The 19,106-nt window shown below is 32.7% G+C and overlaps 7 protein-coding genes and 1 long non-coding RNA gene across 12 annotated transcripts in view; 4 read left to right on the top strand and 4 right to left on the bottom strand.

The window, feature by feature from the left end:
- Nucleotides 1-889, bottom strand: part of Prosap (SH3 and multiple ankyrin repeat domains prosap) — a 29,967-nt gene extending 29,078 nt beyond the window's left edge. Inside the window, exon 1 of the mRNA XM_015939261.3 lies at nt 685-889. The gene's annotated coding sequence lies outside the window, so the exon portion shown is untranslated. The remainder of the gene's footprint in view (nt 1-684) is intronic.
- Nucleotides 890-4,341: 3,452 nt separating this feature from the next.
- LOC107371456 (uncharacterized) lies at nt 4,342-4,753 on the top strand. Its single transcript, XR_001570816.3, has 2 exons — nt 4,342-4,481; nt 4,566-4,753. It is a non-coding gene; the product is annotated as an uncharacterized LOC107371456 (long non-coding RNA).
- A 1,237-nt stretch (nt 4,754-5,990) lies between these two features.
- On the bottom strand, nt 5,991-8,183 carry LOC107371454 (proteasome assembly chaperone 2). Of its 2 annotated transcripts, XM_089269440.1 has the most exons (8): nt 8,059-8,183; nt 7,462-7,929; nt 7,276-7,391; nt 7,025-7,202; nt 6,892-6,950; nt 6,528-6,820; nt 6,342-6,456; nt 5,991-6,277 (listed from the first exon to the last, which is right to left on the bottom strand). In XM_089269440.1, exons 3-8 carry the CDS (start codon nt 7,345-7,347, stop codon nt 6,185-6,187), a joined length of 810 nt encoding a protein of 269 aa, XP_089125566.1. In that variant the 5' UTR covers nt 7,348-7,391; nt 7,462-7,929; nt 8,059-8,183; the 3' UTR covers nt 5,991-6,184. The 2 variants fall into 2 exon arrangements, with proteins under 2 accessions (XP_089125566.1, XP_015795027.1); XM_015939541.3 differs by lacking the exon at nt 7,462-7,929.
- Nucleotides 8,184-8,284: 101 nt separating this feature from the next.
- LOC107371452 (uncharacterized) lies at nt 8,285-15,382 on the top strand. Its single transcript, XM_089268911.1, has 10 exons — nt 8,285-8,338; nt 8,528-8,666; nt 8,770-8,978; nt 9,097-9,348; nt 12,203-12,270; nt 13,061-13,140; nt 13,204-13,338; nt 13,443-13,651; nt 14,162-14,655; nt 15,081-15,382. The coding sequence occupies exons 2-10, from the start codon at nt 8,536-8,538 to the stop codon at nt 15,252-15,254; spliced, it is 1,752 nt and encodes a 583-aa protein (XP_089125037.1). The 5' UTR covers nt 8,285-8,338; nt 8,528-8,535; the 3' UTR covers nt 15,255-15,382.
- LOC149093214 (glutamate-gated chloride channel subunit beta-like) lies at nt 9,349-10,540 on the top strand. The gene is made up of 4 exons (XM_089269438.1): nt 9,349-9,566; nt 9,628-9,762; nt 9,833-10,062; nt 10,122-10,540. Exons 1-4 carry the CDS (start codon nt 9,401-9,403, stop codon nt 10,491-10,493), a joined length of 903 nt encoding a protein of 300 aa, XP_089125564.1. The 5' UTR covers nt 9,349-9,400; the 3' UTR covers nt 10,494-10,540.
- LOC107371455 (proteasome assembly chaperone 2-like) lies at nt 11,193-12,610 on the bottom strand. 3 transcript variants are annotated; one of them, XM_089269446.1, is made up of 4 exons: nt 12,449-12,590; nt 11,594-11,709; nt 11,343-11,520; nt 11,193-11,235 (listed from the first exon to the last, which is right to left on the bottom strand). In XM_089269446.1, the coding sequence occupies exons 2-4, from the start codon at nt 11,663-11,665 to the stop codon at nt 11,216-11,218; spliced, it is 270 nt and encodes an 89-aa protein (XP_089125572.1). In that variant the 5' UTR covers nt 11,666-11,709; nt 12,449-12,590; the 3' UTR covers nt 11,193-11,215. The 3 variants fall into 3 exon arrangements, with proteins under 3 accessions (XP_089125572.1, XP_089125571.1, XP_089125570.1); XM_089269445.1 differs by adding an exon at nt 11,780-12,319 and having other exon boundaries at nt 11,230-11,520; nt 12,449-12,610; XM_089269444.1 differs by having other exon boundaries at nt 11,230-11,520.
- A 292-nt stretch (nt 15,383-15,674) lies between the features above and the next one.
- On the top strand, nt 15,675-17,993 carry LOC107371129 (uncharacterized). 2 transcript variants are annotated; one of them, XM_089269442.1, is made up of 3 exons: nt 15,675-16,017; nt 16,337-17,644; nt 17,751-17,993. In XM_089269442.1, the coding sequence occupies exon 2, from the start codon at nt 16,663-16,665 to the stop codon at nt 17,314-17,316; it is 654 nt and encodes a 217-aa protein (XP_089125568.1). In that variant the 5' UTR covers nt 15,675-16,017; nt 16,337-16,662; the 3' UTR covers nt 17,317-17,644; nt 17,751-17,993. The 2 variants fall into 2 exon arrangements, with proteins under 2 accessions (XP_089125568.1, XP_089125567.1); XM_089269441.1 differs by lacking the exon at nt 15,675-16,017 and having other exon boundaries at nt 16,223-17,644.
- A 73-nt stretch (nt 17,994-18,066) lies between these two features.
- LOC107371128 (elongation factor 1-beta) lies at nt 18,067-18,863 on the bottom strand. Its single transcript, XM_015939114.3, has one exon. The coding sequence runs from the start codon at nt 18,773-18,775 to the stop codon at nt 18,119-18,121; it is 657 nt and encodes a 218-aa protein (XP_015794600.1). The 5' UTR covers nt 18,776-18,863; the 3' UTR covers nt 18,067-18,118.
- Nucleotides 18,864-19,106: the final 243 nt, after the last annotated feature.

Below are 19,106 nucleotides of genomic sequence, written 5' to 3'. Positions count from 1 at the left end.
AAAGTCACTTGTTGAGGTTTAACTGTATTATTCAATTATTAGGTGATGAACAAGGGAAACACTTTTAACACTGAAAAGCGCAATAAATCAGTATAACAATTGAATGGTCAGTAAATTGTTGAAATTTAATTAATTGTCTTTTTTTAGGGAAACAACATTTTCTTCAATTGTTCACCGATCTAACTATTAATTCAATTGTCAGTGTTTAACAGGCTTTATAAAATGGTCAATCAGTTGGTTATGGTTGCAATCAGATGAATCAAAAGCAATTGTTTAGTTGATTGAAAAGGATTGACACCAAGAATTGGATTCATGGAAATATTCAAAAAATTGAAATACAAAATCAGATTCAAATGAAATGCACAAAATCATTCAATTAATTCAAACAGCTAAAAGACGATTTAATTAATCAAATATTCACTAACCTTATGGTAATGTTTTAAAAATTTGCTCAACATTAAATCAATGGTTGGTTAGGATCATTCAGTTTCACTTATTAAACAATATTCTGTACCAGAAAATGTTGAGTTCAATGATTCTCAAATAATTCTTGTTTCTTTTTAAAGATAATTAAACTTATTAAGATAATGATTAACTCAATTATCTTGAGTTTAAATTGGTAGTTGTCATTATCAGTTGATTACATTGGTTGGAGAGAGAGAGAGACAAAAAAGGTAAACAAACCTGATTGTGATGTTTGAAAGTTGATCTTTGATGAAATATCCAATGTAATAATGAAATAACACAATTTAAGGTTCCAGTTTTAAAGTCAATTTGTTTAATTGCATTGGTGTTGTATTAAATCCTGAACAATCAATATGGAATCACAAGATAAATCAAAAATATTGGACACAAACTGATTGCAGAAGTCACAAAATTGTTAGTCACAAATGCATCAGCAAATTGAGGGACTTTTTACAAATTTAAATTTAAACACAACTTGGAATGACAAACTGAAATTAAGAAACATTGTGGTTAAATTAACTTGAAATGCATTATTAATTGAAAGTAAAATGTATTGGTAAATGTTTAGTGTTTCTGCAAGTGTATATCATTGAACACTGAAACAACTTTTTGCTTCTCCAAGCTGATCTTCAATCTCACTTATCATTCGCTCACTCACAATCTTGCTGAGCAACTTGTTAAACTGAAACATCTTTCCCTCCTCATCATCCTCATCATCATCCGTTTTTCACAGAACTAATCTCAACTATCTTTACATTTGCTTTTTTTACATAGAGTCAATCATGTTTGACCTCTACTTTGCAGCACAATTTTCACCTTAACCATTTTACCAATCTTGATTTATTTCAAGATTTCAAGATGATTCATTTAATATTTAATACTGGAAATGCATAGGATTTACATCTGTTAAATTGTCAGCTCGTTTATTTATGAATTATTAGACGATAAAATATGGAAGATTACAGGAATTTGAGTTTTTATTTTCACATTGAAACACTCATTGGATTGGATTCAAGATATTGGTACAAAATATCTTTATTATCAATCTTCGTTATTGTTAAAGTGAAAATTGTAGATAACAAAGATTATTTGAATTACTATTGCTTTCAGGCTAAAGGGTTTTGATTGAATTCATATTGAATTTTGGGTGATTAAGAGTCTAATGAAAAATAGAGATCACGATATTCCAATATTTAGTATTTTTAATGTTTCCTAGAATACTCAGCTTGGTACAAATGATGATAATTTAATGGGTTTCATGCATAATCTTTATGATAGTACCAATTGCTATACCATTGGGTATTGTATTTGATTTTGATTTCATTTTTACTGTTCAACTAGACATTGGTTTGTCCATCATTTGTTTGTCATTGATCCCAATAAAACTTATCAGATAATAATTTGTAGTCTCTGAGTAATCAATACTTTGCTTCATAACACCTATTAAACTTGAATGAGACAGGTTCAAAGTAATAGACAAAATCATAACGACTAATAATCTTCTGAGTTGTGTTCATTTGTCAAATGATGAAGCTTAACTTTTAAGCTGATCAAAATCCTGGTTCAAAGAGAGAGTTTAGTTTTAATCAATGCTTTTGGAATGGTTGGTCTGCTTGTATTTTGGGTTAGATTTTTTAACAGTCATTATTTCAATTAATTAGTAATTGTCCGAGATGGATAATTTTTCCGTAGAAGTGGTTCTGTGACTGAATATTGCGATTAAAAAAAGAGAGAGAGGAGTGAAAGAAACACATACAAGGCTTGCTTTTGTCCAAGGGAAAGTGGGATCTGTTACTCGTTAGGCTATTTAGCACAAGGTAAACCCAAATAGTAACCATTATTGTTAATTTGTTAGAGTTATTTATTCCTGTTGATGATAGATTAATTGTAACCTTTTATCCAGTAAACCGATCTTTGTAGATTATGACAAGACAATTATCGATTGCTTTAAACTAGGACAAGATTTTGCAGATCGTTAGCCTCCAGTTGAATGATCAACAAGTGACCCAGCTCTTTTACCTAGATTTGATGATACAAGAGATAGCCTCTGTTGCTCTTCTCGTCATCAATCAGTCAATTGTGACCTAGGTAAATCACTGGCTCAATCACCAACCGAAAAGTGTATCCCGTCCATTAGCTTTCCTTGTTACACTGAACATTAAAGTGTTTTCTATGAATGTTGTCAAGCATGCAAATTGGGATCTATTGCACGAGAAGTAGGAAGATCATGTTCACTAACAGCAAGTTTTACAAACCATTGGATGTAATCTTTTACTGAATGCTGTCAAGCAAAGTCAACATCCGCCAAGGATGATTCTCGTGAAACAGATACATCAGAAACAAAAGGCATCTATGAAAATGGTTATCGAGACTCAAACGTCAATCGAAAGATGTCGATGTAATCAAGGTTACAAGTTGATTCCTTTCGGGTCATCATGTTTAAATATAAATGAGTTTATAGAGCTTGTGCACCATGGCAAAGTTGTAACAGTCAACCTGACTCGTACAATTGCACTAATAAGCCAGTTGATCAGCTAACAAGATTCAATCAGTATTCATCATCACAAGCTCTTTGTCCACCAGGATTAACCAGAAGTAAATCAATGTATTAATATCGATAAATGCGTGCTTGAGCCTCCTGTTTGTCATTCAATGTTGGAGACTTGGCTCATATCGATGTGAACGTCAATTACCCAAAGTCGATCCACCTCAGTGTTCGGCTGGTTATACTCGGTATACACAAAGCACAAAATATCGAGCTTTGCCTTGGCATTTAAAATTCACTCATTGTCAATATTTTTGCCCTTTTTCTGATCATTTTTTCGTCGCTCGAATTCCTTCTCTTCAATTCTGTTTCCAAGTGTCTTCATTCAATTTAAATTTTCAACTTTCTTTTCTTATTTAATTTATTTTTTTCATTTAATTTTTGTACTGAAAGACCAAGTCTAACTTCAATCATGTCAATTCACAAGTTACCTGACGATTGTTTGATATTGATCTTTCAAAATCTTCATGAGTTGGATGATGTGTTCAATTGTTATTCAAGAAAGTAAGTTAATTTATTTTTTTCTTCATTAATTTACCATTTTCAATACCTTTGACTCTAAATTAGTAATTAACAAAGGTCTATGATTCATTCACTTTTTAATTTTGAAATTTAATTTCTCTGGCAAATTTGATTCTACAGTGATGTGCCAGATAATGGGAATAATTTTTTTCAACGGTCCCTGAGTAGAAACATATGTTTACTATTTTCAATAAGCTATTCCCACCTATTCCCATTATCTGGCACATCACTGTAATAGACTAGAGTTTAAACTAGAGATTTTGTTGCAACCATCAACTGTTGATTAATTAATTAAGTTCCGAGTGTAGAATCTTTTATTGTTGCTCAATCAATTTCAAATTTAATTTGTAATCTGCCAGCAAGAAATATTTTATCTCATTCCGAGTAATTATTGATAGAGACAGATTGAGAGTAGGTTGAACTCTTTCTGTGTTTCTTTTAATTTTATCGTAAATTGAATCTCTGTGTAAGGCTCCTCAGTCGTAATTGAACTTTCCATAGTAGATGGCTGTCGCTTCGAAGTTGTTCACTAGTTTGGTTAGCATACAGGTGTTGAGTTATTTGGTTATTGGGCAAAGAGTATTACTCTTAGGTGGACTCGACCCGGTGGAATGATCGATTACAGTAAGCATAATTAGTTTCCCTTTCTCAACAGTAGCCAGCTGAAATTGAAAAGAAAGACGCTTTGTTAATTTTCGGCCGATGCTCGAAAATTGAAAGGCTGGAAATAAAAACAAGCTGACTTTTCTCTGGATCTCTGGATGGAAATAATGGATCGCTGCAGAAACCTCGAGATGCTTGCCATGACTATCTAAGGCCATGTTTACTTAGATATGACCTGTCCGTAAATAAAAGCAACTTCAGCTAATGGTTCATCAACTGGATTCTTACCGTTATGATGCTGAATATTTCCCCAATCTAAAGAGACTCAATATCTACAATGATGAAGGTAGGTTCCGATTTTGTTTTGATAAAATTCTATTTGTCACATTTTCTGTATTTCAAAATTGTATTGTATTGATTCTTGTATTAGGTCGATCAGAGGGAATGTTTAATGGACCAAAGCTTGAGAAGCTTAAAATTCTGGAGATGAGCCTTATTTCAGAAGGATAGATGCGATGAATTTTATGGATTTGAATTTATGAACTTTTGCCCTGCATCGGAAAGTGCTTATCTGTTGCTAAAATCAAATAAACATATCGTATCTACGTCAACTGTTAATTACAATATGCGTGATCTTGTTCTAATCTATGTAGGAAAAGCCTCGTTTAAAGCATTCTATTCTCCAATAATTACGACTGATGCAATAATGAGCTTTATTTCATTTGCACAGCAATCTGGATGTGAACAAGAATGGAACTCGTTGAGGACTAATGCGATATCCCATATTAAAACACTAAGCTTTGCGTGATAATTTCCGAATCTTTTGTTTACCATGTTGAAAAGTTGGTCTGAGCTGATGCTCGAAAATCCCTCGATTTTATTCAACATCTGACTGAAAAACATAATCGTACAATTCGCTTGTATTACAATCTAAACGGTAAACAGATGGCAATGGATCTACCTCATATATCCCTTGATAAGGATTGTATCGTCAAAGAATTTTATTACATGCGGCACTGCTTAGCCAAAAAATTGTTAATCTCCCATATTTGATGGGTGTTTAAGACAAATTTGTATCGACAGAGCCATTACATATCATTAACCATTCAATAAGGAACTCGAGAAATCAATTTAATTTATCATTATGAACTTTAAACCATTCATGTAAATATGCTTTCTGTTAGTTTTTCAATTTTTTATATTATTTTCGATATTACATATTTCAAACTATCAATTGTTTCATTTTTCTTCAAACATTTCTTCTTATCAAATTACATTTATTATATTTTTCATTTATTCATCAAATTATCTCAGTCATTATTGACAGTTGTAAAAACAAGTGTATGGCAAAGAAACGCGAAATGCATAAAAATCTGATCCTGGTAATGAATTACTCAGGAGTAAGTCAAAAATTTGTGTGTTACAGTAACAATGTAACAGCATCGATACTTCAATTATTGTATTTTAAACAGGAAAAAATCTATCTTAAACATTTTAACCGAATAGAAAGAGTAGAAAGTTATGTCAATATTGATTTTGAGTAAACGCAAAGGGATTTTATACAGTTGGACAATCGAGATTTCCAATTTTAAGATCGAAATGTATACTCAAATTCAGCAACAAATATGGAATCACGATATTTATCAGGGATCCAAGGCACAAATTGTAAGCTTCTAAATTTATAAGTTAACAACTGTCATGTGATTTTAAAATTTCAACAAGCTGATTTGGATAGAACACAGATTATTTGAGTCCAATAATCTAATGTTGAAACTAAACTGTCAATAAACCAATTTGAGCCATAGGTCGATTGAATGTACTTCAGTCGATGAATTAATTTTCTTAATTCTCAAGATTTCACAATGGCCAAGGTGCGAAAAAGGATTATGGAACTTTTTTTAATAATAAACGGAACGGTATCGAAAAAGTCTACATTTCTGCCTGAAGAATATCATTTTAGTACTTAAGAGTACTATGATTAGAACATCTACGCTTCAGTTTTAAGTGACCTGGCTCTCTGGGTTAAACAATTGAAATATTGGATGTTGCTTAAAAAAGGTTATTAGGAATGGCTCCGCCAAATATTTGCATCCAAGAAATTGGTGTTTTCCAACGATTTTGAGGCTTTGAGCTGGTGATTGGCTGTAACATAAAAACATAATCAATTAATTAACCCGGAACTTTAGAATGAATAATTTCAATTTACCTCTTTAACTTTGATAATCTTATTCGCGGTTTCTAATATCTCCATAGCTTCAGGAGTATTATCACCTTCAGAGCAAAAAATTACCAATAAAAGTCCTGGTACATTCTCTTTTTGCCTGTAAATTAAAATAAATTGAGTTTAGTTCAGAGTCGGTGACGCTCAAAATCAGTTAAATTCAGTAATTACCAGTATTGATATAATGTTTTAGTAAGGCCACCGCCGACTATAGCAGAAATGCTCAGCTCTTCATCATTTTCAGATTCTTCTTTTAATTCTGTAACCTTCAACTGGTCAGATAAAATAGAAGGACTATTTTCTTTAAGTATATTAGTGGAAATATATCGAATAGGCTTAGATTCTTTGTCGAAAATTTGAGGTGAAAGATACTGAGAGAAGCTTGATGATAAACAAATGGCCAATTTAAATTTTTCTTCCCCAATCCATTTAGATAACTCTTCGACGAATTGTTTACTTCGTTCCTATCGTGAAAAAAGAGAAAAAATATAATTAAATAATGAACAATGTAATCTTCAAAACAGCTAACTCTTACTTTATATGGCGGGGCTCTTAATTGGAGGATTACCAATTTGTGATCTACAGACTCATAAACTGTTATAAATCGGATAATAACCATTAATTATATTCAGAAAATTTGCAAGGCTGGAATTTATGATATCTCATACCTTCACAAGTAGTCATGATAGGACTATCGTCATCAAATTGATAAGCATTAGGACCAGAAACGCTTTTCAGTGCTGTTGAAAATATGCGCCCAACTAATTTCACTTTTCTTTCCCAAATCAATGTTGTAACTAAAAGGTCAACAGCTAATTGTCCAACATTACCAACTGATACAGCAGGCTGAAAGATAAGAATATAGCGTTAGTTTGTCATATCGCAAATGAATCTGAAAAAGTGATGAGCCAATACGAACCATCAAAAGTGTACATTCTTGCCATTGACAGCCTCTATCACTGAGTTGATTGAAAAATTGAATATCTTTCATCTCGGTGGACACAATTATCTCCAACAGATGATTTATCTAAAGAACTGAAGAGATAAAAAATATTTAAGAATTAGTTGATGCTAGTGGAAAAAGTACTCATAAAATCTAATTAACCTTTAAATTCACAATGCAATCTTTCGATCATTAATATTTTAAAACCGCCAATTGATTAAAAATTGTTAAAACATTGAAATTTTAGTAAGATAGTAAATTTTAAATGACAATCATAATTTCAAGGCTTCTCGGGTAAGCTTAAGGCGGTTAAATCAATTCAAAATCTCCAGTTGAACGCGAATCATAATCTGTCGAGTGTAATTTTTTTCATTTCAATACGTTTTTGGCTGCTGTCATCATCAGTTTTTTATACATCACCAATAGTCGGTAGTACAGCTGTATGCTGGTATGGAATACATTTCGAAGGAATGTCAACTATAAACATCTGAATCCGTCCTTACCATCTTAAAGCCTATGGTCAAACACCAATAATCTCTTTGAGGCCGTCCAGCACTGCAATAAGTAACCGTTCAGCACCGGTAAGTGAGATTTTAGGCTCATTTTGTTTGTCATTCACTTGGAAACAGACTGTAAACATATGATTCCAAAACCGTTTATAGTAAGAGCAAAATTTAACAAAAAGCAACCAGATTGTTTTAACAGTTTTTTAGTCAATTAACAGTCATTATTTTAATTAATTAGTAATTGTCTACTCACCGAAGTGTTATTATTGGTAGAGATGGATAATTTTTCCGTAGAAGTGGTTCTGTGACTGAATATTGCGATTAAAAGAAAGAGAGAGAGAGGAGTGAAAGAAACACATACAAGGCTTGCTTTTGTCCAAGGGAAAGTGGGATCTGTTACTCAAGTAATAATCAAGGTTGGAATGACTGGTTTTACAATTCATATCCAATTTTATTATTAATTTCATTTCATTTGTTTTCAAATCATTTTGTATAAACATCTTTTTATCTCAGCTCCCTTCTTTAGGGAATAGGTATGTGAATTATTATTATTTTTTTAATTTTTCTATATTTTTTCCAGTAGCTTTTCATCATTGGTATTTTCTTTCATGAACCGATAGATGAAAATGCTGTAACAACTGATTTTCCTTTCAAAAGCTACCTGTATTCTTATCATTAATGTGATTATTTTCCTCATTTTCATGTGATTTTTGCATCAACAGGTTGACCGATGTCGACCGAAGCATCTATAAATCTCCCCGAGGACAATTCTGCTACCTCTGAAACTCGGATTGAGTTGAGCTCAGAAGTATCGACGCCAACCTCATCTACAACCCTTCAAGCCCTTTCAGAGAGAGAAATGTAAGTTCCATTGTTTATAACTGTTCGCATCACAAGTAGTTGGATGGTAATCCATATGTTTACTCAATTACGCATTAAAATTATTTTTCTGTTTTTCTTTCAGTAAACAATGTTGGGTATGTCTCCAGACTGAGGATGAAAAAGGTGCTGATAATGATTGGGTCCGACCATGCCGGTGTAGAGGTTCCTCAAAATATGTACACCAGTCTTGTATTCAAATGTGGATTGACGAAAAAAAGAAATTCAATTCAAATGCTAAAGTAGTTTGTCCTCAGTGCCAAACTGAGTATATCTTAATTTTTCCTCCTTTCAGTGAGTACAATTTCTCAATCAATCAATCCTGCCATCTCAATCTTTGCCAGTACCTTTAAGTAAGCTTCAGTCAAGTTGGAAATTTCATTTCAATCATTTCTTCCGTTCTCTATTGCAGCCTTTTCACCAAACCCAGATGAACCTTTAACGTTATACAACAAGGTTAAAATTGTACATTTTTCAGCTTTGGATACGACGGAAGCTCAATTCGATGTGGACTTGTTTCTTATTCAGAGTTGGTTCCTCAACAAATCAGTTTGCCAAGGTTATAGTGATCTACACAACAATTACTCATTTAAAGCACCGTTGGTGGCAGTTGATGGAGCTATGACCATCATTGAATATGATATTCTGACCAAAATACTGACCTGAAATTCTGACCACGAACTTACTTTCCCCAAGTGAAGACTACAATCAATCCAATGTCAACCTATACTGACGGCTTTCTAACGATCTATCAAACATCTCGCATCAAAGATCAATGTATGGTCAAATTTATGAGACGATTGTCCATCACAGTTGAATGTAAACTTGATTTCAGGCGTTTTCCAAAAGATACACAAATTTGTCCGATTGATTTAACTTCAGGTAAATTCAAGATTTGTTTTGTTTTCTCAATCTTTCAACCTCACCTTTTACCCTTCTCTAGCTTTCTGGTCAATGTCAACATTACATTATATTTGGGATGAAAATCCGATTGAATTTAGGCCTGAAGATTTAGATCAAAACAACTATCGAGTCAACATAACTGCATCATCACGGATAGACACAGCATATGATGGAAGTAAGTAAACAAATATTCAATAACATGATTGAGTTTCAGTTGATTGTCATAATGTTTTTAATTTGAACAGAGACTCGCAGTTGGTTGACATTACAATTTAAATTTGACCGTAAAATAAGTCATTTTATTCTGGAAATCACAGTTCCTTCAATATTGATAATCATCTCAGCTTATTTCTCGTTCTTCATCTCGATTGATACTGGATCAGGTCGATTTGCTTTCAGTGCAAGACCTTTGTTTAATTTAATTGTCCTCTACAGCAGTTATAAGACATATTTACCACCATTATCATATGTAAATGTGAGTTAATTATAAAAAAATAGAAATTTAAATATTAATTTTCTTCTTCTTTTTCAAAGGCTGGTGATATTTGGATGCTTGGAAATATTTGCTTTGGCTTTTTTACAATCATAATAGTTGCTTTTAACGTTCATTTAGGACAAACTAAGAAGATCAAATCAACAGCTGCTAACAATTCAAATGCTAATACACCATCAGAAATATCATTTGCTGTTGATAACTTTACAAATGCTAATACAAATAATAATTGTACTTGTAATCGTTTCAAGCATATTTTTATTTTAAAACATTTTCGTTGCTTCAAATGTAAAGTTCATCCAATGCCTAAGCCGATTTTATTGAAATCTCAACATTATGACAAGATGATGAGAGTCTTTTATCCAACTGCTTTTATAATTTTCAATATTGTCTACTGGTTATATTTACTTTAACAAGTGTTAGTACAATATTATCAAGTAAATAAAGTTTATGTCATTAACTTCAGCTTCCATAATCACTTCATTAAAAGATAAAGGTGGGAAAAATAACAATCTGAATTACTTCAATTAATATACGTATTTATATTAGATTTACACTTTTGTTTGATATTTAAGTGATGATGGGGAATGAAAGGTCAGATTTAAAGATGGTTTGATCAAGAGCAATCATCAGATTTATCCTTTACAATCAAACTAGACGTCGTAGGATTAGCAATTTGGCTATTTTTCTGTAATATTTAGGACAAATAGCCCTTATAAGAGTTTTACAAAAATTTATTTATAATTTTATTATTTAATTTCGGATGTTTAACTGAGTAATTTAAACTGGATTAAACGTTTACTTGGTCATCAGGACTCTGCTAAAATTAGCGAGGGTTCCCTGTTATGCGTCGGTTAATTTACAGTAGGATGAGTGCTTTGTTGAATATTAATAGATTTGACAGTCAACTTGCACCAGTTTGTCACTGTCATAGCATTGAAAATTACATTATAACCCATTTATAATATTGTTAGTAATTGATGATAAGGTTATCAGCAATATTGTAATTAATAAGAATCAAGAGTTGAACCAAAGTTGATCTTCCTTTTCTCTTTGAATTGAACTACCCATAGCTCATAATGTCCAATAAATTCACAAGCAAGTCTCGATGGTTTGATTTTAAAATGATACTGGCTTAACAAATCATAATGATCACTATAATCCAATGGTTTTTAATTTTAAATTGTCAAGTAGACGATCCATTAATAATTATTAATTATATTCAGAAAATTTGCAAGGCTGGAATTTATGATAGCTCATACCTTCACAAGTAGTCATGATAGGACTATCGTCATCAAATTGATAAGCATTAGGACCAGAAACGCTTTTCAGTGCTGTTGAAAATATGCGCCCAACTAATTTCACTTTTCTTTCCCAAATCAATGTTGTAACTAAAAGGTCAACAGCTAATTGTCCAACATTACCAACTGATACAGCAGGCTGAAAGATAAGAATATAGCGTTAGTTTGTCATATCGCAAATGAATCTGAAAAAGTGATGAGCCAATACGAACCATCAAAAGTGTGCATTCTTGCCATTGACATCCTCTATCACTGAGTTGATTGAAAAATTGAATATCTTTCATCTCGGTGGACACAATTATCTCCAACAGATGATTTATCTAAAGAACTGAAGAGATAAAAAATATTTAAGAATTAGTTGATGCTAGTGGAAAAAGTACTCATAAAATCTAATTAACCTTTAAATTCACAATGCAATCTTTCGATCATTAATATATTAAAACGCCAATTGATTAAAAATTGTTAAAACATTGAAATTTTAGTAAGATAGTAAATTTTAAATGACAATCATAATTTCAAGGCTTCTCGGGTAAGCTTAAGATCCTCTCAACTTTTTCCTTCAACGATTATTCAGAAATTTTTCCTCCATAAATGAGTAGTCAATCTTTAAGGCGGTTAAATCAATTCAAAATCTCCAGTTGGACGCGAATCATAATCTGTCGAGTGTAATTTTTTTCATTTCAATACGTTTTTGGCTGCTGTCATTATCAGTTTTTTATACATCACCAATAGTCGGTAGTACAGCTGCATGGCTGGTATGGAATACATCTCGAAGGAATTGTCAACTATAAACATCTGAATCCGTCCTTACCATCTTAAAGCCTATGGTCAAACACCAATAATCCCTTTGAGGCCGTCCAGCACTGCAATAAGTAACCGTTCAGCACCGGTAAGTGAGATTTTAGGCTCATTTTGTTTGTCATTCACTTGGAAACAGACTGTAAACATATGATTCCAAAACCGTTTATAGTAAGAGCAAAATTTAACAAAAAGCAACCAGATTGTTTTAACAGTTTTTTAGTCAATTAACAGTCATTATTTTAATTAATTAGTAATTGTCTACTCACCGAAGTGTTATTATTGGTAGAGATGGATAATTTTTCCGTAGAAGTGGTTCTGTGACTGAATATTGCGATTAAAAGAAAGAGAGAGAGAGGAGTGAAAGAAACACATACAAGGCTTGCTTTTGTCCAAGGGAAAGTGGGATCTGTTACTCAAGTAATAATCAAGGTTGGAATGACTGGTTTTACAATTCATATCCAATTTTATTATTAATTTCATTTCATTTGTTTTCAAATCATTTTGTATACACATCTTTTTATCCAAAGAGTAAGGTAGAAGAGACAGCAATTTGGAAGGTAAAGACAAAAGTGTTGCCTTATCCCACTGGAGGGGGCTAATTGGAAAATTGAATGAAGGTGTTTTAATAAAGTAAAATTATAAAAATATTGTTAAATTAACCGCCGCAAAATAAACAAATTTGATTGAAGCAAAAGACTTTTTCTTGATTTTCTTGCAATTTGTGCCCTCCGGTGGGATAAGGCAACACTTTTGTCTTTACCTTCCAAATTGCTGTCTCTTCCTACTTTACTCTTTGTTTTTATCTCAGCTCCCTTCTTTAGGGAATAGGTATGTGAATTATTATTATTTTTTTAATTTTTCTATATTTTTTCCAGTAGCTTTTCATCATTGGTATTTTCTTTCAGGAACCGATAGATGAAAATGCTGTAACAACTGATTTTCCTTTCAAAAGCTACCTGTATTCTTATCATTAATGTGATTATTTTCCTCATTTTCATGTGATTTTTGCATCAACAGGTTGACCGATGTCGACCGAAGCATCTATAAATCTCCCCGAGGACAATTCTGCTACCTCTGAAACTCGGATTGAGTTGAGCTCAGAAGTATCGACGCCAACCTCATCTACAACCCTTCAAGCCCTTTCAGAGAGAGAAATGTAAGTTCCATTGTTTTATAACTGTCCGCATCACAAGTAGTTGGATGTTAATCCATATGTTTACTCAAATACGCATTAAAATTATTTTTCTGTTTTTCTTTCAGTAAACAATGTTGGGTATGTCTCCAGACTGAGGATGAAAAAGGTGCTGATAATGACTGGGTCCGACCATGCCGGTGTAGAGGTTCCTCAAAATATGTACACCAGTCTTGTATTCAAATGTGGATTGACGAAAAAAAGAAATTCAATTCAAATGCTAAAGTAGTTTGTCCTCAGTGCCAAACTGAGTATATCTTAATTTTTCCTCCTTTCAGTGAGTACAATTTCTCAATCTATCAACATCGCGTTACCATTAGATGGTGATCACAAATAATTATTTATCACAATGATCAAGATTGTATTGCCTTGATATTTAAAAAGTAGCCTTGCTCATTAGCATTGAACAATCTATCAACTTGAATGTCCATTGAAGGTTTCATTAATAAGAAGATGAGAGGAAATTATACACAGAGAGCAAGCTTTAGGCAATTATCCTTCAATCTAAACTTTTTCAAGACATAATTTCTACCTGGATTGTTAATTAATTGCCCACAATTTAATTTCTAAAAGTTGATTTCATAGTTATTGCTATTTTACTAGAGATGACTATTCTCACCAATAACTCAATAACTAGATATAGTTGCGTTACTATTTCACCTATTTGAACTCTTGCATCAGATTTCTCAGTCAGCGTTCTATTTCCATAAAATAAACATGATGTAATTTTTCAAAATGTTTTCTCTTGACACTCGAATTAATTCGTAACTGTTTTTGTCTATTTCAGGTGGGTTTGTTTTAATTTTGGAACGTTATGATGGATTTTTGCTACATGCAGCTCCATATGCTTTTGGTACCATGTTACTTGGTTCCGTATACTGGGTTGCCTTATCATACGGGGCTATTACCGTTCTGCAGGTCATGGGACTCCAAGAAGGAAAAACAACATTAGAACAAGCAGACCCTTTCACGTTATTAGCTTTTTTGCCAAGCATACCTTTATTTTTGGTCTTAGGTCGTTTCATTAGCTGGCAAGATCAAGTTCTTAAGATTTGGCGTAGACATCATCGCCACATTCCTTTTCTTAGTCGTATTTTGGGCTCACCACCTCCAGGAACAGTTGAAAGAGCTGAACGTATGCTTAACCATCGTGATCTTTTCTCTCACCCTTTATATTGGTACCGACAAGTTAGTGGAGCTTTACTCCTTCCTACTGTTTCCTCTTTCATTGGTAAATATTTATTCCCCGGAATTGCATCAAATTTACAGCGAACAATGCTCGTAAGTGTCATTTCCAGTTATGAATTGAGGTATACAATCACAGAACTTGGTTTGAGCTGAAGAGACTAAATCAATCTATGCTTTTGTTTTGAAAATTAACCTTTCATTGTAAAAATCTCAAGATAATCTTTTCTGACTAAGGGTAAGAGGCTCTAGAAAGTGAAAAGGTGGTTTTATCAATCTGAATTGATGGTATTGACACTCATTCATCTTCTTCAAAATTAATTGGAAATCAGTCAATGCTCTTCTCTATGGTTAGAGACTTTTGTAACATCCCTAGTTTATTCTGGTGAAACCAATCCTTTAACGGTACAATCTATTATGAATTGTATTTTGAAAATGCGTTTCTGTGATTTTATCCTCATTATTAAGTTTTTTGTGTAACATCGTTCTAATTTGAAACTAAAATTTTCTCTTTATTTCAGGGTGGCTTAACCTTCGTAGTCGCCAAAGGACTTCTCAAAATTTATCTACGACAACAGAGATACATCCAACAATCTAATCGAAGTATCCTCGATTATTTTGAAAACTCTTCTTCGGCAACAATAATCAACCACAACTCAACCCAAACTGAAGTCAATGATGATAATTTGTATTGAAGAAAAATTTTGCGCGATTTTGTAAATTTCTGAAAATAAAAAAAAATAAATCAATCTATCTTCCTTCACAAGCTCATCTATTGTAAACAATCAATCCTCAATGACAATAAAAAAATTGAAATTTCGTACCCGTGCTGTACTAATCATAATGCTATTAAACTTACAATGTATATATAAAGCCTAGGCATTTGATCAAAATGACCATTTATACCCACAAAGACCAGAAAGGTAATCAAAATAGCATAAAGAAAACATTTCTTTGTTCAGAAAGCCAGCTTTTGCTACTCACAACTATCAAAAGAAACAATAAGAACGACATTTGATTTTGAATAATTAAAGCTTTTAATTCACCTCAGCATTAAGCGGACAAAGCCACCCAGTAGCAATTATTATTCAAATTAAAGCTAAAACAAGTCCAAACAATCAAGGGTAATATTATATCTATGAATAACAAGTTAATAATAATAAAATCTAACAAATCTAAACGAAAGGAAAACACTTTTAATTAGCTAATAAGCCCCTTTAAAAATATCTGTTTTGAAATATGACGTTCAAATCATGCGCATTTATTTGTTTTTCTTGAAACGGATGACCCTGTATTAAGAGGGCAAACCAAATTTTAAAAGTTGCTTCCATCGTAAAGGTGAAGAGTCAAGCTTGAAAACAAATGGTTCAAATGAGACTAATGTTGAAAGGCCAAAACGTGGGTTACTTCGAAGTTGCAAAGTCCATTTCATTTCAAATTTCCATGGATTTTTTTTGGGTAAGTCTGTAGTATTTATCTTTTCTCTATCTCTTTCTTTCCTTATTTTGTTTCTGTCTCATTATTTCTCTTTCTATCTTTTTCCTTCTTTCTCTCTCTCTCTCTCTCTTTCCCTCTTCCTCTCCCCCTCTCCCTATCTTTCTCCCTCTCGCTCCTGTCATTCTCCTCTTCTTTTTCCTCTTTAACGAGTGAGTTAGTTGTTTGGTAGTTTGTATACATGAATCCACATACATTTTTTCTGACCCAATTTTCGTTTCTTCTTGTCATCCATATCTTTTCTTAACCAACCTTTAATTTCGTTCTTAATTTATCTCCACAGTGTCTTAGGTGAAAAATTATCCAGCTAAATGTATCTCTTAATACATTCTGGTTCAACTACTGTTTCCTCTGAACCGCCATTGTGCCTCACCATTGGTTAATGACCTTTATATTATCAATTTTTGGTGCAACTCCGTCCTTAAAACTAACTACATCATCATCACCATCACCATCAATTACCACAAAAAAAAACATCAACAAACATCAGCATATCCAGCTAAACTGCTTGCTATATTTATATATTTTATTCATCTTATTACATCGCCATCATTTTTATACTTCCATTTGTATTTTTTTCACCATCTTTTTTAATCACCACAAGTCCAAATGAATTTACAACTACATTATAAGTTATCATTACAACCTCTTCTAACCACAGCTTCGTCGACAACAACAACAAGCTCACCATCAACCATGATAGATGAAATTTATTCTCATGAATTGGAAAGTTATTTTCCTACAAGGACTGAGGAGAAGAGTGAACAACTAAAAAAGTCCTGTTCTTTTTCCAATTTTCAAAGTTTACTTAGCCAAGAAGAGTCCAATAAGAATAAGTTTCTCGTTGATTTAACGCAGAAGAAGCTCAAAATTTTTGCCTTTCTGAGCGAATCTTCATCCAGCGCCTTTCGGAACAAAATTTTACTCCAAAATACACTTAAGAAACATAACAAAGACGATGAAAACGGATCATCAACTGAGCCAATCAGAATAACAGATGAAGACTACAATTCATTTATGAACTCAGAGTCTTACAATGTGCCTACAATGAATGTTAAATTTACTCCTAGGAAAAGAGAATTAAGAGAAATTAATGAAACAAACTGTACAGATGGAGACGAATGGAGGACAGATTTCAAAAAGTTAAAAGTATCCTGCCCATCCGAAGAAAGTGAAATGAAAGCATCTAGCAGTGAAAAAGATGACGATTTTTTACCTGATGATTTGGCTTCTGTGTTACTAGCCTTAAGAACATTAGAATAGTTAAAACATCATAATTATAAATACAACAATTATGAAATATGTACAGCCAACAAGTTCATCTTTTCAAGTTTGTAAATACTTCATATGCGCAGTTAACCAAATGAGATAGTCTATCACAGAGTTACAATGATAATTTTTGTATTTAATATATGTTTTTAAAGAGCTATTTAACTACCAAACCGTTTAACCAATTCATCCTTGATATGTGCTATTGCCGCGCATTAGATATAGAAATTATCAGCAAACTTGAATCCTTTGTTGTACAAACATCCAAACCAGTAAATATTTATTCCCGGAATCAAGTACGATCTGTATATAAGAATGATGGGTAAGTTGAACTTCAAATTGACCTAAACTTTTAACTTTGCCCTTTTATAATGTTCATTTCTCCTTACTAATTTCATATTTTTATCTACCTCTTCTCTTTTATCTAGTAATCGCACGATTTTTTCACCTTCGAAGTCGCCAAACGGCCTATCAAAATTTTGTTAACGACAGCAAAGATGCATCCAACAATCAAATCAGAGCTCTATCGAGTATTTTCAAACTCTTCATCGATATTCTCTTGTAACATAATTTAAACTCTGCCTGAAGTTAAAGATGACATTTGTATTGAAACGTTTTGTTCTCAATTTTGTAAATTTTGAAAAAAACAATAAATCATTTATCTTCTTTCATCTACCGATTTTAAATTCTCAAATTTTACATAAAAATTCAGAATCTACTTAATTTGCAAATAGAGACAAAAAATTCCGTTATAAACAGACTTTATTAAAATTCTAACAAAGACTCAGCATTATGATTAAATTTTCTGGAAGGCAGCGACATCAACTGATTGAACAAAATCTTCGAATTTTTCAATTTCTTCAGTCAACCAATCAATGGAAACTTTATCATCTTCCACAACACAAACAATTTGAAGTTTCTTGACTCCAAATGCAACAGGTTGTAGCTTAGATATACCCCAAACCATACCATCAGCTTGAATGCTCCGTACTGCTTCCTCTAAAGCTTTCATATCTGTTTCATCATCCCAAGGTTTTACATCGAGGATAACATTCGATTTGGCAATAACGGCTGGTTTCTTAGCCTTCTTTTCAGCATAAGCTTTGAGACGTTCTTCACGAACTTTATTGGCCTCAGCATCTTCTTCTTCTCCGAACAGATCAAGGTCATCATCATCATCAGCTGCAGCTTCAGCACCAAAGTCAGCTAAAGTTTTCTTGACACCGGGGAAAGCCTTCTTCTCAGCTGCTGAATAGGAAGATATGTGGCGAAACCAACGAGCAACGTTAACGTATTGATCACCAGAGACTTTGTTGGCTGATAAAGCTCCAGCTAAAACGACATCGGACTGTGATGGAGTATAGCCTTCAATGTAACTTTTATTGGCAAGGAACTTGTCAAGAGTGGTCAGGTTGGCAGGAGAGTTGATATCACCGGAAAATTTGAGGGCCATTTCGTCTCAGAATTGTTAACGATTACAAATAAGCTTACTAAACTAATTTATAAATAAGAAAAGACTAAGAATTGCTTTCCAATTGACAATTGCAAACTGTTAAAAAGACTGTTATATCCGGCTGTCAATTTCCGCTTGCCGAGCTGCCATCTCTTGGATTATATAAAGTTATGTCTCGAAGTTTGATTGAATAATAAATGAAATCTGTTAATTTGAAACTTAATTTCAATGAGATTTGAACTTTCAACCTTAAATTATCAGATCAGTTCAAAAAATTGTCTCAAAAATTCATACACTGCAATTAATTGAAGCAATAATGTCTTACACGTCA

The sequence above is a fragment of the Tetranychus urticae genome, chromosome 3 (assembly GCF_039701765.1).
Source record: "Tetranychus urticae isolate SD_2017Ah chromosome 3, NJAU_TeUrti_SD_1.0, whole genome shotgun sequence".
In the NCBI taxonomy this organism is placed as follows: Eukaryota; Metazoa; Arthropoda; class Arachnida; order Trombidiformes; family Tetranychidae; genus Tetranychus; species Tetranychus urticae.
Note: the sequence above shows the minus strand (reverse complement) of the source record. Positions and strands in the feature narration are given on the sequence as shown.